This window comes from Lynx rufus, unplaced genomic scaffold (genome assembly GCF_022079265.1).
Source record: "Lynx rufus isolate CCGP_SWC_20201006 ecotype Redwood Valley unplaced genomic scaffold, mLynRuf1.p SCAF_5, whole genome shotgun sequence".
Lineage (NCBI taxonomy): Eukaryota > Metazoa > Chordata > Mammalia > Carnivora > Felidae > Lynx > Lynx rufus.
The window spans coordinates 159,195,269-159,211,371 of NW_025814867.1; the positions used below are offsets into that span (position 1 = coordinate 159,195,269).

Here is a 16,103-nt window from a genome sequence, read left to right on the forward strand (position 1 = left end):
AGATAACTTATCTAGGCTCTTTCATCATTCCCTACATTTCCAATTGTGACCATCTATGTTATACATGTATGCCATAGACCCAAATGGGGTCTGGCCATGTAAGTTCACATGCTGAAAGAGAACACTTCGTGGTCTTAACATGTTGGTAACAATTAGACTCCTCTTGTTTGTATGCATATTACAGCTCACAAAGTATGCTGCAGATAGACGAGAAAGTGGCCATGAAACCCGGGTCTTCTGGACGTGAGTGGCAGATTTGTGTTACCCAGAACGTGTGCCCTACTGAGGAGAGCCAACAGAGTGATAGCTTTGATTCTCTTCTTCCCTAAAAACCACGTTACCAATGCAGAAAAGTGGCAAAAAAGTGGGGAAGTCAGGCTGAAGGAATGGCATTTCTGAGGAGAGACACATGGTCAGATTTTTGCAGAGTGCAATGGGAAGCAGTGACTTCCTTTGAATATAGCTGACGAAAGATTCTATGTTCAGAATTTGAACTCTGGGTAAATAGGAACCTGGGAATTCTCTGTAAGCAGTTTTCAGGGCCTTGATATGAGCAGCCATTTTGGTATAGGCCCAAGGAGCCACGAATATAAGAATCGGTGACCCAGGCAAATACAAGAATTTGACATAAAGCCCTGTCTGTGGTTCTTTTAGGGAAATAAGGTGTGCATGTACATGCTTGCACTAATTGTTCAGCAGAAGCAGGCGAGTCCATTACAAAAGCCAAAGGCACACACGGATACTTGCGCTAGTCTCTTTCTCCTAGACTCCGCCAGCCTCACTGGGACAAGGCCGACTGAATCCATGGAACTGAACCCATGTGCTCACAAAGCGCCTCCCCTCCCCCCTCGTGGAGTGCTCCGCCTACCCTACTGTTGGCCGAGATTGAGGCCCACGGGAATTGAGCGTCCTGTCTACGGCCAAACAACTATAGATGAGCTGCAGCTCTACTTGGCCCCTGAAAGCTGGGTGGACTTCAGAGTCTGCCAACTCGAGGCTAGAGGAAACCTCGCTCCCAAGGCAGGGTTTCAGACCCTCCCTTCCGGTTCTCATTTGCATTGGGTCCTCTGCACAAGGATCTCGTTGTACCGTACGGGCTTTTAGTTACGTCTTGTTGCACGATTACACTTACGTCGGGACCTTGCTTTTACGACAGGGTCCTCACAGGGGGACCTCAAGGACTTCATTTCTGTCGGGTTTCGCACTGCCGCTGGGCCCCAGCGGACGTCGCGCCCTCACTTACGACAGGTCCCTCCACCCCCCCCCCGCGCCCCCCCCACCCCCCCCGCGCCCCCCCCCACCCCGTCCCCCGGGGCCGCACTTACGTCAGGGCCCGCTGCCGGGCGACGATGCAGTCGGGCTGGCCGCCACGGAACACCAGGCGGGCGTTGGACTGCACCCACAGCCAGCCGGCCTGCTTGGTGAGCAGCCGGAACACCGTGAGGCCGCTCTCGCCCGTCCTCATCACTGCAGAGAGAGCCTGCGCTCGCATCGGAGCTCGGACGCGCACCTACCCTCCCTGGGAGCCCTCTGCAGGAGGGGGGGCAGCAGGCGGGGGGAGGATTTGCCCCAGCCCCGCGGGGCGGGGTTGGGCCCTGAGGGCGCCTCCCGAACTCACTCCGCACGTGATTCTCGGCGCAGTGCATCATGTCGGCCGCGTGGATGAACTGGTAGCCCGATCCTTTCCTGCAGAGTTCGCTGTCGGTGTAACCCAGGACCACCTTGCCTCTGTGCAGAGGAGACACCGCACTCCTTTATGTTACGGCCTTGCTGTTCATCCCTCAAACTCCTAACAGTTCTCCGTTGCAGCCTTTTCTGCTTTGTGCCCACCCACCGAAGCGCCCAGGAGCGGTCTTCCCCAGGACACTCCAGGTCCGGCAAGGCTACCTCTCCTGCCACAGGGTTGGAGCAGGACCTTTAAGAGGCCTCCGCACCGACAGGATCGTCTCGGACACTTTTACCACACTTGTAATCCAAAATGCTGTTTAAGCCTGTGCTTACTTGCCTGCGCTGTGGAACAGGGGTCTGTCTGTACCTACAGTCACTCATGTGGGTGAACAAGTGAACGTTGGTTAAGGAGAAGTCCCACAGCTTTCATCAAAGGGCTCTGTGACTCCCCAGCATGCTAAGGACCAGTCTTTGAGTAAGAAATAAAACGTGCATATTATAGTTGTAACAACACATTGAATCACTTGCTTTCTAGAATGTGTTCTAAGGGGCATGTTAATTGATTTCCCCAAGAAAGGTTCAGTGGTCAAATAAAATTTGGGAAAAGTTGGGTCAAACCCAACTAAATTAGATTTTTTATAGTGGGACTTCTTGGGGGTTCACGATGATTAGTTACTAGAAGTCTTTAAGAGGGAGAAAAGTATCACTAAGGATTTGTTCTCTGTATCACACTAACCTAAACCCCATATTCCTACATGGAAGGTTTGCTACACCGCCCCCATAAGCAGCATCTTTTAAACTAACATTACAGGACCTGTTTGGACAGGATAGGCCAATTGTTCTTGCCTTGCCTTTGGTTCTAGATTCAGGATTTGGGCTAACTAGTAACTAGTGTCCAAGCACTCTTGGTTCCCTAGGAGTCAAGATTTCTGGTCAGAGCGTTGTACCTGGAATCACAGGCTATAGGTGTGAAATCCAATTTGTGTTTTGTTTGGAAAAGAAATGTTTTGTTTTGGAGCTCCAGGATGGTGAGTGGCTGGCGAGGTGTTGCAAGGGCGAACAGGGTGAGTTGAGGAGACATGAGGATGCCATCTTCTGGTCTATTGTTCTGCCCAGGGAGGAGTTTAAGATGGCCATGGAAATTCAGCTCCTAGAAAAAGCAGACCCCAAATGTAATGAGAAGACAAAGGAGAAGAGGATGTGAAGTAGCTAAAACAGTTGATACAACTTTCCCTTTATGGAACTCAGAGGGTCCAGTATCCTCCTTGTCGTTGAACAGGTAGGACTCCTCAGTATAGGTGTGTGCAGGCTTGGAGCCTTCTCATTCTGCTCTGCCCGTCTGGCCCTGATCATTTTTCATGGCTTCTCCATCCTCCCTTAAGTCCTTGACCCACACAGCCTTTTTCATAGAGCCACAGAGTTGATTGAGCTGTGAGAGGGTGTACGATTCCAGGAATTGATAGGCACTTTTAGCTGATTTGGGGGATGGTGAAGAAGGTGTATATTAACATCCTGAGTTCACCAGTGATCTCCACTTAGGACTGTACTGTAGGTAACAGGTGTAACTAAATATCAAGTAAACATGTCCCATATCTTAACCAGGCAGAGGAAGGTTCAAAAGACAACCTGGGATTCTGAAATGGCAGTGAGCTGAAGGCCAGATGGCCCTTCCTGGGATGGTGAGGAAGCCTGGCTCACCCCTTGGGCAGTGTTCCATCTGAGCAGAGCCATGCTCTGTTGTAGGAAGTTCCTGAGCCTGTAAGGATAGCGTGATTACCAGAAACCCAGAAGAGTTGTCCAGCAGGCAGCGGAACCGACAGACAAAACTTCTTTCCAGATAGGAGGGGTCCTCCAAGGGCTGATGCTGAAGGCTGTCAGTGGGGGTGCCACTAAGTGAGAGACAGTTCTCTCCAGGCAGAGCTGGGAAGACAGAAAAGTGAGGAAGCTCTACTAGAACACTCTTCACCACAGAGCCAAAATATTTGTAGCTCTGAAAGAAGCTGGTGGGTGGAGAGAATGTGGGATCATAAGCCCTGTGGCCCAGTGAACCTTGGCCTTGCCTGACAGGATGACCTTGATTAGCCACTCAAGCTGGCTTTACAGTGTCATGAGGATCAAGTTAAAAATGAGATGATGTACATAACATACATATCCAGGAACCCTGTTTGCTCTACTGTTGAAATACACCTTGGAACTAACCACTTGTCATCACTTATACCTCTATTGTGCTGGCCAGTCTCTCATCAGCTGGGCAGACCGTCTAGGTCGAGAACAGCACAGACCCTGAGCCCAGACCTGTTGTATGAATCTGGGCAAGTTATTTAACAACTCTATTGGCCCAAATTTTCTTCTCTCTCTTTAAAGAAAGTTATTATGAGAACTACATTTATATATGTAAAGCACTTGGAATAGTGCCTGGCACATTGTAACCTTTATACATTGACTGTTACTCTTGTCATTTTTTTCTTTTCTTGTTTTTTTTTTTTTTTAATTTTTTTTTTCAACGTTTATTTATTTTTGGGACAGAGAGAGACAGAGCATGAACGGGGGAGGGGCAGAGAGAGAGGGAGACACAGAATCGGAAACAGGCTCCAGGCTCTGAGCCATCAGCCCAGAGCCCGACGCGGGGCTCGAACTCACGGAGCGCGAGATCGTGACCTGGCTGAAGTCGGACGCTTAACCGACTGCGCCACCCAGGCGCCCCTCTTTTCTTGTTTTAACTTTGCCATAGCCTTCTAACTGGTGTCCCTGCTTCTCCCCCTGCCCCTATAGTCTGTTCTCCATTCAGTAGCCAGAGTAACTTTAAAATATAGGTCAGATCATGTCAACTATCTGTTTAGAACTCTCCAGTGGCTTCCTACCTCAAAGTCTATAGTGGCCTGCACCCCTGCACCCCTTTCCCACTCAGTCACCTGCCAGTTTCCCATTCACTCTCTGTGCCCTTCTCAGTGTCCTCCTTGCCATTCCTCATCTATGCCAAGTCCACTTCTGCCTCAGGGACTTTGCACCCATGCTATTTCTTGCACCTGCACTGCCCTCCTCCATTTATCCGTAAAAAAGGATGCCACTTTGACTCGTTTTGGAGTGCTGGTTTAGCTTGCTCTCTTCCCTGTCCTAGGGGTTTGTATCCTTTGCAAAGGATAATAAAGGAAAAAACAAACTTTTGGGTTAAATACAAAAGTACCATTGAAGATTCATTAGAAAGTCGAAGAGGCAAAAACCAAATTTGTTATCTTTTGCTATAATTCTCAACCTGACAAGTATGATTATAGTTGTGCTAATGGTTTTGCCTTTGTCACATGAAAATTGATTTGTCTGGACTTTATTCTTCTGCAGAAGAATAAAGTGTAGCAGGCTAGGGAGGAACAAAGGCAGGTTTATGATCTGATAAATTTTACTACTTTTGTAATCTCCTTTAATAAAACCCCTAGCACATGGTACACCATCAATAAATGTTAGAACATATACACACATGTGTAAAGCACACATCAACTGGAATTTGGATTAGTTGGGTGGTCTTCATATATCTTTCTTCCATGTTTATAGCACTGCATTAAAATTTTGCTTATATTTTGAAAAAATTACGCATATATTTATAAATATGTAGGTAGACTTCTGTATGGTTTCTGCTACTACAGAGGTATAAGGGTATAAAAAGTATTTAAAAACATGAAATTAGATGCAAAATTCCAGGCTATCCATTGTTAAGGACATAATTCAAACTTGGCAGTGTCAGGCAGTGTACAAAAGTCTGCGCTTCACACTTATGTTCCCTTCTCTTTTGACCCTAGCCAGTCAACACAGACATGGGTGGAGACACAGAAACCGCCAGCACAGAGGTCCAAGCTCAATGCTGAGGACAAAGTTCCTCCCTTCAATGAGCTGATAATCTTATGGGAAAGAAAAAAAGTGAAGTCCTATTTTGTGATAAGTAACTTTACTCTGCTGGATTTATGGCTAGTTAAGACAGAATCTTGTGCCGAATGTCTGAAGTAGGAGCAGGCTTTGAAGAGAGATGGACTAAAATCACAGCAGCCAAAGCTGAATTGAGGTAAAGCTGTATCTTACGAATTTACACAACCATATATTATAGTCAGCCTTGTAAGTTTATTCTTGCTTAATATTTTTGGTTATCTACCACAAAAAGGATGTCATTAGTGTGCAAATATTGGCACATGGATTCACTTTTTTTTTCTAATTGAAGCCTCTGTTTGAGTATTTTATTTTTTTCTAACCATCCATCACAACAAAGCACAGAAGAGCCTTTCTTTGCATCCTCTGTGGATGCACTAAGTGTACTCGAAATCCTTGGAGAGGGGTCCTGTATCTGGATTTACAAAATGGCATTTACTTGTAAAGGACAGTATTGCCTTTTGCCTATGGTATCCCACCAGTTGGCAGAGTAACACGTTATGGCCATAATGGCCACCTAACTTGTATACTCACTAGATACACAAATATGAGTCTGTGCCAGCTTGATCATTGTTCAGAGGATGCACCTGCCTGGGCAAGTAGGATATTTCCTCCAGCATGAATCTTATCACTCACCAACTGGGTCCATCTGGGCAAGCATCACTCTCTTCATCTGAACATTCATTTGTTCAAGCAGCTAATGTTTACTTTGTCTCAGACACTGTTCCAGGCGCTGGGAATACATCAGTGAACAAGATCATCAAAAATCCCTCCCTGCATCCTACTGGTAGTAAAATCAACAGGTACTCATGCCTCATGCATAGTTTCCAGTTCCTAGGAGGACCAGATGAGGTCACAGATATGAGATGTAGAGTCCTGTGCCAACGCACACTACCTGATTCGTGATTGCAGTCCTTCCTCCTCTCTTTCCCTCATATTCGTGGGACTTAGTGAGAGCTCGATCAGTGCTTAATGAAATCTACATCTGAGTGAGAAAGCCTGACTTCCTCATCTAATTTCTTCCTCATGGAAGAAACACATGTATACCGTGTTGAAACACATGTAGAGGATTGATTTTGTATTTGCCCTTTTCCCCCCAAGCCTTCCTGACTTACGGTGGTTGTCCTGCTCTCCCTCTCTGCTGATAGGTGCTGCATCTGGAGGCCAGAGAAATTGGCTCTGGAACATGGCTCTATCCTCCTTGTGGATCAGCTCGAACACACTCTGATAGATGACATCTGACTGCAAAGACCAAGGGGCAGTGTCACACTCCAGGGGATGCTTCTTTCCTTCCTGAGGCCAGGTATGACCTGTTCACCTCCAATGAACCTAAGTCATGTCTAGCACCTCTGATCCTTCCAGGCATCGTGTACTCACCTGTCTTTGTCCCTCCCCATCCTGGGTCTGGTTGGTGCACTGTTTCTGTTTTCCTTCTCTGGTTTTGTACAGCCATCTTATCAGGCTGCTGCTGTCCCCAGACCCAGAAAACATCCATGAGGTGGGCACTCCCATGGTGTTGGAGGCCATGTCTGTATCCTCTCTTGAAAAGGGTGGCAGTGCTTGGGGCCAAGGGAAGAATGACTGTCTAGCAGACAAGTCACAGGTCATTAGCAGGGAGATGTCTGAGGTGGGGACACCCTTTGGAAGCTACTGAATAGCCCTGGAGAGTTGGCTTAAAGTTCTATGGAAGGAGAATGTTGAGCTCTTCTGGATAACAAAATTAAACTGGATTACAACAAAAATCTAATTTCCAGGGAGAGCCAAGTTTGTTCTGTCATTTGTTGAAGGAGATGAGTGAATGTAAATGCTAATGTATTTATACATTATATAATGTATTCACTCTAAAGAAATAGGCTCAGGGGCACTACAGGCAGGGGGTTCAGTCGGTTGAGTGTCTGACTCTTGATTTCAGCTCAGGGCATGATCTCATAGTCGTGGGTTGGAGGCCTGTGCTGGGCTGAATGTGAAGCCTGCTTGGGATTCTCTCTCTCTCTTTCTCTACCCCTCCGCTGCTTGTTCTCTATCTCAAAATAACCAAGTAAACATAAAAAAAAAAAAAAAAAAGGAAATGGGTTTGGCAATGTAGTGACTTGAATGTGAACAAAATTTAAGGTATCCTATCCCCATACAGATTTCGCAAATATTTTACACATAAGGAGAATGTTAAATTGTTTTCAAGCCAGTTTGCCTTGAGAAGTCTTACTGTATTCCTTGTAAATCAAGCAGGTTTAATTTTAAAAATGTAATAAGTCAGAGCGCCTGGGTGGCTCAGTCGGTTAAGCATCCAGCTTCAGCTCAGGTCATGATCTCATGGTTCATGGGTTTGAGCCCCATGTCGGGCTCTGTGCTGACAGCACTGAGCCTGGAGCCTGCTTCAGATTCTGTGTCTCTGTCTCTCTCTGCCCCTCTCCCACTCATTTTCTCTCTGTCTCTCTCTCTCTCTCTCTCTCTGACAAAAATAAACATTAAAAAAGTAAGAAATGTAATGAGTGTCTCTACTGTTGCTTGTAGTGAATAATTTATTGAGTTATGCTTTATTTGAGTATAGTTTGGGATTATTCTTGATCTTCTGAGAGGAATTAAGTGCAGCTGAAAGTTTTCTGTCAGCAATAAAAAGTTTTTCTGGCCCAAATTCTACCCCAGATAAGTTATTCTTCTTCACTCTTCCCCTGCATCTCTGAACCCACACAAAGCATGATCTTTAGAAACCTGTTGTATATAACCATTTTCTGCACTAAATTCAGGGAAAATGAACTTTTCAGGAGCATATCCATCCCAGCACATGGCATGGTGATAAATATTTACAAGCGTCTGGCTTAGCTGATGAGAGGACAGAGACATTGTATGGGCCTCCAGGCTGGAAGGAGGTGAAGGGCCAATGGCATGAAGATTGGAGGGGAAATAACAGAGATGGCAGCATGGGGGCTGAGGCCAAGGGAGGTGGGCTTCCGGGGGACCACCAGGGCAAAACAGAACAGACAGCATGGAGGAATGCAACAGTGCTCTGACAGTGCCCAGCACCCGACACATCCGCGCTCCCTGCTTCTACCTGGTCGAACTCTAAAAGCCATACACGGCGCTGGTGTGGGAGAGCTGTGCACAGAGGCCGAGGCCACAGGCAGTGACCCTGACTTCTCTCCTGTTCACCCACGTTGCTGTCATTCTGTCTGCAGCTCTTTTCACTGCCCCTGGAGGTTCTGAACTGGAAAGCATCACAGCAGGGCAGCCCTGCCTCCCCTAACCACACTGCACAGAGAAACCCGTTGCATTTCTTGGATATGAAGGGCTTTAGCCAAGCTTATTTTTTTCTTTCTCTTGTAAAGTCTTCTTATAAGGGTCCCTATCTCTGAACCCTCCCTCACATCACGTTTGTCCTCAGCAAGGGCAGGGAGGCAGAAAGTTCGATGCTGACAGCGTGGGTGTGGCAAGCGCTCAGGCCTCAGGTCTGTCTTTGACAAATAAAACTCCTTCTCAGATTCTCAGCTGAAAACCAGATACAGCATAATGGTACTGGCTGACATTTTTTCTAAAGGAAAGGTGAAAAGACCGTAAAACTTCTCAGCAAGTGTCTTTTCATCACAAGTGAGGCGTGAGTCCAGAGCTGGTGTGGGGTATGCTGCGCACATCCATGAATGCAAGGTGGGCATGGGAATATGTGAGGAGTGGAGATGGAGGGATTTTGAGTCTTCCTATTGCCTTGATTTCGGAAACCCTTCTGTTGCTATGGCATTTTATGAGCCCCTCACACTGCGTGGTATTCTTGGTGAGCGACGCACTGGCACAAGCATTGCTGTTTTTCAGTCTGTATGGCAGTTGTGTGGAGCATGGAATGTCTTCCCTCAGCATCAGCAATGAAAATGCCCTTCAGGTCTCCAGCTGCAGGGAGTATAACAGAGACATGTCCCAGCTGCTGCCCACTAAAATCCACTGTGGCGGCAACTGTAAGGCAGGCCTGCTCCTGGGAGATGGGACTTCTCTGATGGGCGACTTGGCCCTGAGGGCTCCCCTTTGGCCTGTTCAGCTTCCTGAGAGCTGTACAGTTGGCTAACTCTCCTTGCCAGGGTCAGGTCAGAATTTTTAGGACATACAATTTTCACACCCTTGCAGGAACTTCAGAAAATGGGACAAACTAAATGCTGGGATGGCTCTTAGAGGCTGGAAAAAGCCAGTGGTCAGTGAGAGGATAATACCAGAGTTGTCCTGGCAGATGGCAGAGAAAGGGACAAAAAGGCTGAGTGAAATGGGTGTGGTGGAATGAATGCAATTCATCAGTTCAGAAGACCCACCAGAGATTGCATACCATGGGAGGGCCCAGGGACATACCACACACCAAGGCCTACAGGAGTGCACTACTGGAGGGGCCCCATCATAAGAAATTTGGTATTAAGGTGACTGTTCTTTTCAGGTCAGGGCTGATGGTAGGAGAGGAAGACACTGGGGTGGGCTCATGAATGTCCATTGGGATGATGGAGCCCTGAAGTAAGAGAGGTCAGATGGCAGCAATTACTGACCAAGCCTGTAGGCTTCAATTACAGTGGTGGCCAGCAAGGTAGAAGAAATAATCAAGGGGGCTTGGACCATAGGGAGTTGTGGAGATGGTTAATAGAGCATGGCATCCCAAGGGGCAAAAGAGATGGGCAGCCAACAACGATGCTGCTTAACATCAATTAAAGGCAACAAAGGAGGGTCAGTAGGCTGGGGGCTGTTACCTTGATGAAAAATGACAATCCTTTGCTCAGTTTCTGGACCTGAGACAAATTTCAGATCTGAAATCCACTGGCTGAAGAGGGGGCATGGTCCCTAGGAGGAAGGGCCCTACAATGCCATGGTAAGATATTGACCATACCTTCTATCCAACAGCACCACTGTCCATGACCTCCTTGAGATATGTATGATATTGCATGTGATTTACTATCTTGACTGGAGTCAGTTTGGGGGTAGGTTCAGGTAGTTTCAGGTAGTTTCAGGGGTTTCCCCTTGGCCTTTTATATTTCAATATATCTCACTCCATGGGCCAAGGACCCAGTCTGGGGGTTACACCAGCTGTCAACTAGATTGATTCCAATTACATGCTTATGGAATGGGTAAATGACCACTGGGTGGGTCCTGACACTTTGTGGGTTTGCTGTGAGCCAGACTTTAGCTGGCACTTCAGGTATTATCGGGCCCCCATGGGCCTTCACCCTGATGTGAGGACCATGACGGCACTGGATACCGGGACTCAGACCCTTCAGTAGTGAAGGTTTGCATCACACCTCTAGCTAAGCCATCAAGGTGTGCTGAGGTGATGGCTGAGGGTGAGAAGAATTCAGAATGGAGAGCAGAGGAGTTCCAGGTGCTACCCTGAGACCAGCTGGAGTTTGTCCCACTCACCTCTCTTTTTTGAGGTTCCCCCAGGAAGAGAGGCTCATAGGAACCAAGGAGGATTTGCTCCGCAAACCCTGGTGGAGGAGTAGACTTGTGAAGCACAAGAAGTGAGTGTGATGGCCATGATAATGTGCCTCTTAGGTTTCTGACTGAGGTTATTGTAAGGTTGCCTCTCTTTGATGTACCACTTGTTTGTGCTGGGGCCACAATTCCTATGGATTGCCCCCAGCCAGTGACTAAGCATGGTAGGGACACCAAGGCAGGCCTGTTCCTGGGAGAAGAGGAGCTTGCTTGCCGCATGACTTTGGATTGAGGATGTCCCACTGGCCCTGCACTGCAGTGGAAGACTCTTCCACCCACCCCCGTTCCTTCCTGGTCTCTTGCCCAAGGGACAGACCTGCTTTCCCCAACCCCTGCTCCCTCTTGGGTCTTCCCAGGATTTTCTCCTGAGAAATCTCTTGTTCATCTCATCCTACCTTGGCATCTGCTTCTCAGAGGATATGGGTTACCATGCCCTCCACTGGATGAAAGAAGCCAGTGCTCTAGGAAGGCTCAGTCAAAGACATATGACGTACATGTGTGGGACTGAGATGGAAACCCAGGTCTTCAAAATTCCATTACAGCCCCATGTAGACAAGCATTACATGGCCCTGCCTCACCCCCTAGATTTGCCAAACTCTTCAACTGAAAAATAAAACCACTCACTTGATGAAATCCCAAGTAGTCCTGGACCGTGGGAGAGACGTATAAAACATAGCCATCCTCTGTAACTGCCATGAGGAAGCCGTTGAGGGCCTGGGGAGAGGCAGAGAAGAGTTAGTTCAGATTTTTCCTCATTTCTGTCTTGTGGAGCTCCCGAGGGCTGGGATCAGGGTTGTTAGGTGTTTCTGTGAGCTTTCTTTTGGTGCCACTCATACCCTGAATGGTCACTTTTAAAGCAGGGCCTGGGATATCTGGTTACTCATATCTGCTGACTCATGCCAGCTCCCAAAAGAAGGCATAGTGTGTGTGTGTGTGTGTGTATGTGTGTGTGTGTGTGTGTGTGTGTGTGTGTGTGGCATCAAAGTACAGCCAAATTCCAGCTTCAGTCTATTGAGAACACTGCAAACTGAATTAAACAAATACACATGCACATGGGCTGTTTTCCCCTCTGCATCTCTGTTGTGGGTCCCACCCTTTGGTTACACAAATCCATTGAAGTCTTCTCATCTGTAGTGGACGACAAAACTGCTCCTTGTTGTCTATCAGCTGAGGCTGCATGTTGGTCTCACCCCAACAGGTGGCTAAAAAAAGTGCTTATTGATCCTCCAACCCCTTCTGGGAGCCACCCTATTAGAAACTTGCAAAGTATACATTTTTAACCATTTCCTCAGCAGATCCTAAGGAGGCATCCAATCTTAGGACATAGTTTTGGTTGTGACTGAGATGCATTTTAATTTTAAGCTTTCAGTTGGAAACATTTTTCTATACTTATGTCAGGGAAACATATACCTGTAGTTTCAAGCCACTCCCCATCCCCAACATTTCCAGGTACAAATTACAAACAAATGCTCATTAGGAAAACTGTATTTATTCAGCGGTATTTACTGAACACACATGTTCCCAAATCTAAGCCCAAGCCAAATGTGACAAACAGCCATTGACCTCCAGGAGAAAAGAATTTACATGGGAGACAGGCTCATTGGGGAGCACAGAGAACAAACAACACAATGCAGCCTGCTGTGCGTTTCACAGCAAGATGTAGGGGCTTTGGGGGTCTAGAGTTCACAGAGGAAGGTGGGATCTGGGCCTCAAGAAGCCAGAGCTTGGCCTCAAGACTGCAGGTGGTTTAGCTTGAAGGAAAAGAGCATTCCTGGGATGGGGTGTTGAGGGGGCGCGGCAGGACGTATGTGCCAAGTTTAAGGTGCTGAGTGACTTCCATGTACTGACCATAGAAGAAAGTGTAAGAAGGTGAGTATCAAAATTTTTTCAGAAGTTGTTTATGGTGGTGTGATTTTTGCCTATCTTTATAATTTTCAAATATGAATAAGCTCATTTTTTTAAAGAATATGAACACATGAGCTTGTGGATGGGAAGAGATGTGCCTGGAAGAGGCACTAACCTTGTGTGGTGGGAATAGACAGGACTTCACAATATTTCATCTCAAAATATCCCATTTTTCCTGCTGTCTGGTCCCCATGGTGGGGACTCTGAGAACCCTGCACGCCTTGGGAAGAGGTGATTTAACAAAAAAATGGAGGACTCTTCCTGACATTTTTGTTTCAAAGGCCAAGTTCTCAGGCATCAACAAAGGAAAGACTTAATGGGTCAGTCAAGACAAGAGCCTGGCCAGTGCTGGATGACAGGACATCAGCACAGCTCCCTGCCCATGAGACTTGAGAGGGCCTCCAGTCTATGTGAGTAAAGATTCAAGAGAGAAGTGAAGAGAGCTTATATGCTGGGAGGTCCTGAGAAAGCTCAGGAGGGTGGGCATGAGGGCTGTTCTCCCCCATGGAGGATGGCAGAAACCCCAGATAGATTTGAGGTTTGAGGGGCTTTAGAGAAGATATTTTTTATGTTTCTGCACACTTAGGGGTTCTGAGGAAACCTTACTGAGACCTGGGAACATGGGGTCATCCTAGGTTGTAAAAATGTAGACAATGGTCTTATTGTTACCATAGAAAAGTTTATTTACATTGCAAATGGTTAGAGTAAGAACTCATGAACCTTTCCAAGGCTTTTATCCTTCTTTTCAGGAGGGGAGGGTAACAGCTTGTGTTTAATTTTTTTTCTATTTTTTAAAAATTTGATTTAATTACTTTATATCCAAGTTAGTTAGCATATAGTGTAACAGTGATTTCAGGAGTATATTCCTTAATGCCCCTTACCCATTTAGTCCATCCCCCCCCTCCCACAACCCCTCCTGCAACCCTGTGTTCATTCTCCATAATTAAGAGTCTCTTATGTTTTGTCCCCCTCCCTGTTTTTATATTATTTTTGCTTCCCTTCCCTTCCCTTATAAAGTCCTCATATGAGTGAAATCATATGATATTTGTCTTTCTCTAACTGACTAATTGCATTTAGCATAATACCCTCCAGTTCCATCCATGTACTTGCAAATGGCAAGATTTCATTCTTTTTGATTGCTGAGTACTACTCCATTGTATATATATACCACATCTTCTTTATCCATTCATCCATTGATGGACATTTGGACTCTTTCCGTACTTTGGTTATTGTTGATAGTGCTGCTATAAACATTGGGGTGCATGTGTCCCTTCGAAACAGCATACCTGTATCCCTTGGATAAATACCTAGTAGTGCAATTGCTGGGTTGTAGGGTAGTTCTATTTTTAATTTTTTGCATTCCCACAAGCAGTGCAAACATCTTTGCCAACATCTGTTGTTGCTGGAGTTAATGTTAGCCATTCTGACAGGTGTGAGGCGGTATCTCATTGTGGTTTTGATTTTTATTTTCTTGGTGGTGAATGATGTTGATCATTTTTTCATCGTCGGTTGGCCATCTGGATGTCTTCTTTGGAGAAGTGTCTATTCATGCCTTTTCCCATTTCTCCACTGGATTATTTGTTTTTTGGGTGTTGAGTTTGTTAAGTTCTTTATAGATTTTGGACACTAACCGTTTATCTGATATTTTGTTTGCAAATATCTTTTCCCATTCCGTCGGTTGCCTTTTAGTTTTGTTGATTGTTTCCTTCACTGTGCAGAAGCTTTTTATTTTGATGAGGTCCCAATAGTTCATTTTTGCTTTTGTTTGCTTTTGTAAGAAGTTGCTGCGGCCAAGATAAAAGAGGGTTTTGCCTGCTTTCTCCTTGAGGATTGTGATGGCCTCCTGTCCTACATTTAGGTCTTTCATCCATTTTGAGTTTATTTTTGTGTATGGTATAAGAAAGTGGTTCAGGTTCATTTTTCTGCATGTCACAGTCCAGTTTCCCCAGCACCACTTGCTGAAGAGACTGTCTTTATTCCATCGGATATTCTTTCCTGCTTTGTCAAAGATTAGTTGGCCATATGTTTGTGGGTCCGTTTCTGGGCTCTCTATTCTGTTCCATTGATCTGAGTGTCTTTTGTGCCAGTACCATACTGTCTTGATGATTACAACTGTGTAAGTATACGTCGAAGTCCAGGATTGTGATGCCTCCTGCTTTGGTTTTCTTTTTCAAGATTGCTTTGGCTATTTGGGGTCTTTTCTGGTTCCATACAAATTTTAGGATTGTTTGTTGTAGCTCTGTGAACAATGCTGGTGTTATTTTGATAGGGATTGCATTGAATATGTAGATTGCTTTGGGTAGTATTGACATTTTAACAATATTTGTTCTTCCTATCGAGGAGCATGGAATATTTTTCCATTTTTTTGTGTGTCTTCAATTTCTTTCATAAGTTTTCTATAGTTTTCAGTGTATAGGTTTTTCACCTCTTTGGTTAGATTTATTCCTAGATATTTTATGGTTTTTGGTGCAATTGTAAATGGGATCGATTCCTTGATTTCTCTTTCTGTTGCTTCATTGTTGGTGTATAGGAATGCAACCGATTTGTGTACATTGATTTTATATCCTGCAACTTTGCTGAATTCATGGATCAGTTCTAGCAATTTTTTGGTGGAATCTTTTGGGTTTTCCATGCAGAGTGTCATGTCATCTGTGAAGAGTGAAAGTTTTACCTCCTCCTGGCTGATTTGGATGCCTTTTATTTCTTTGTGTTGTCTGGTTGCAGAGGCTAAGACTTCCAATACTATGTTGAATAACAGTGGCAAGAGTGGACATCCTTGTCTTGTTCCTGACCTTAGGGGGAAAGCTCTCAGTTTTTCCCCATTGAGGATGATATTAGCGTTGGGTCATTCATATATGGCTTTTATGATCTCCAGGTATGATCCTTCTATCCCTACTTTCTTGAGGGTTTTTATCAAGAAACGATGCTGTATTTTGTCAAATGCTTTCTCTGCATCTATTGAGAGGATCATGTGGTTCTTGTCCTTTCTTTATTGATGTGATGAATCACACTGATTGTTTTGTGGATATTGAACCAGCCCTGCATCCCAGGTATAAACCCCACTTGGTCATGGTGCATACTTTTTAAAATGTATTGTTGGATCTGGTTGGCTAATATCTTGTTGAGGATTTTTGCATCCATGTTCATCAGGGAAATTGGTCTATAGTTCT

General features: G+C 45.7%; 1 protein-coding gene across 1 annotated transcript in view; it reads right to left on the bottom strand.

Moving 5' to 3' along the window:
- LOC124527332 (aryl hydrocarbon receptor-like) overlaps positions 1–16,103 on the bottom strand; it is a 53,260-nt gene that overhangs the window by 9,728 nt on the left and 27,429 nt on the right. Inside the window, exons 3-8 of the mRNA XM_047100500.1 lie at positions 11,653–11,742; positions 6,696–6,822; positions 3,446–3,615; positions 2,616–2,818; positions 1,619–1,728; positions 1,326–1,467 (exon numbers count right to left, since the gene is read on the bottom strand). Of these exons, the coding sequence (XP_046956456.1) occupies positions 1,326–1,467; positions 1,619–1,728; positions 2,616–2,818; positions 3,446–3,615; positions 6,696–6,822; positions 11,653–11,742 (842 nt within the window). The remainder of the gene's footprint in view (positions 1–1,325; positions 1,468–1,618; positions 1,729–2,615; positions 2,819–3,445; positions 3,616–6,695; positions 6,823–11,652; positions 11,743–16,103) is intronic.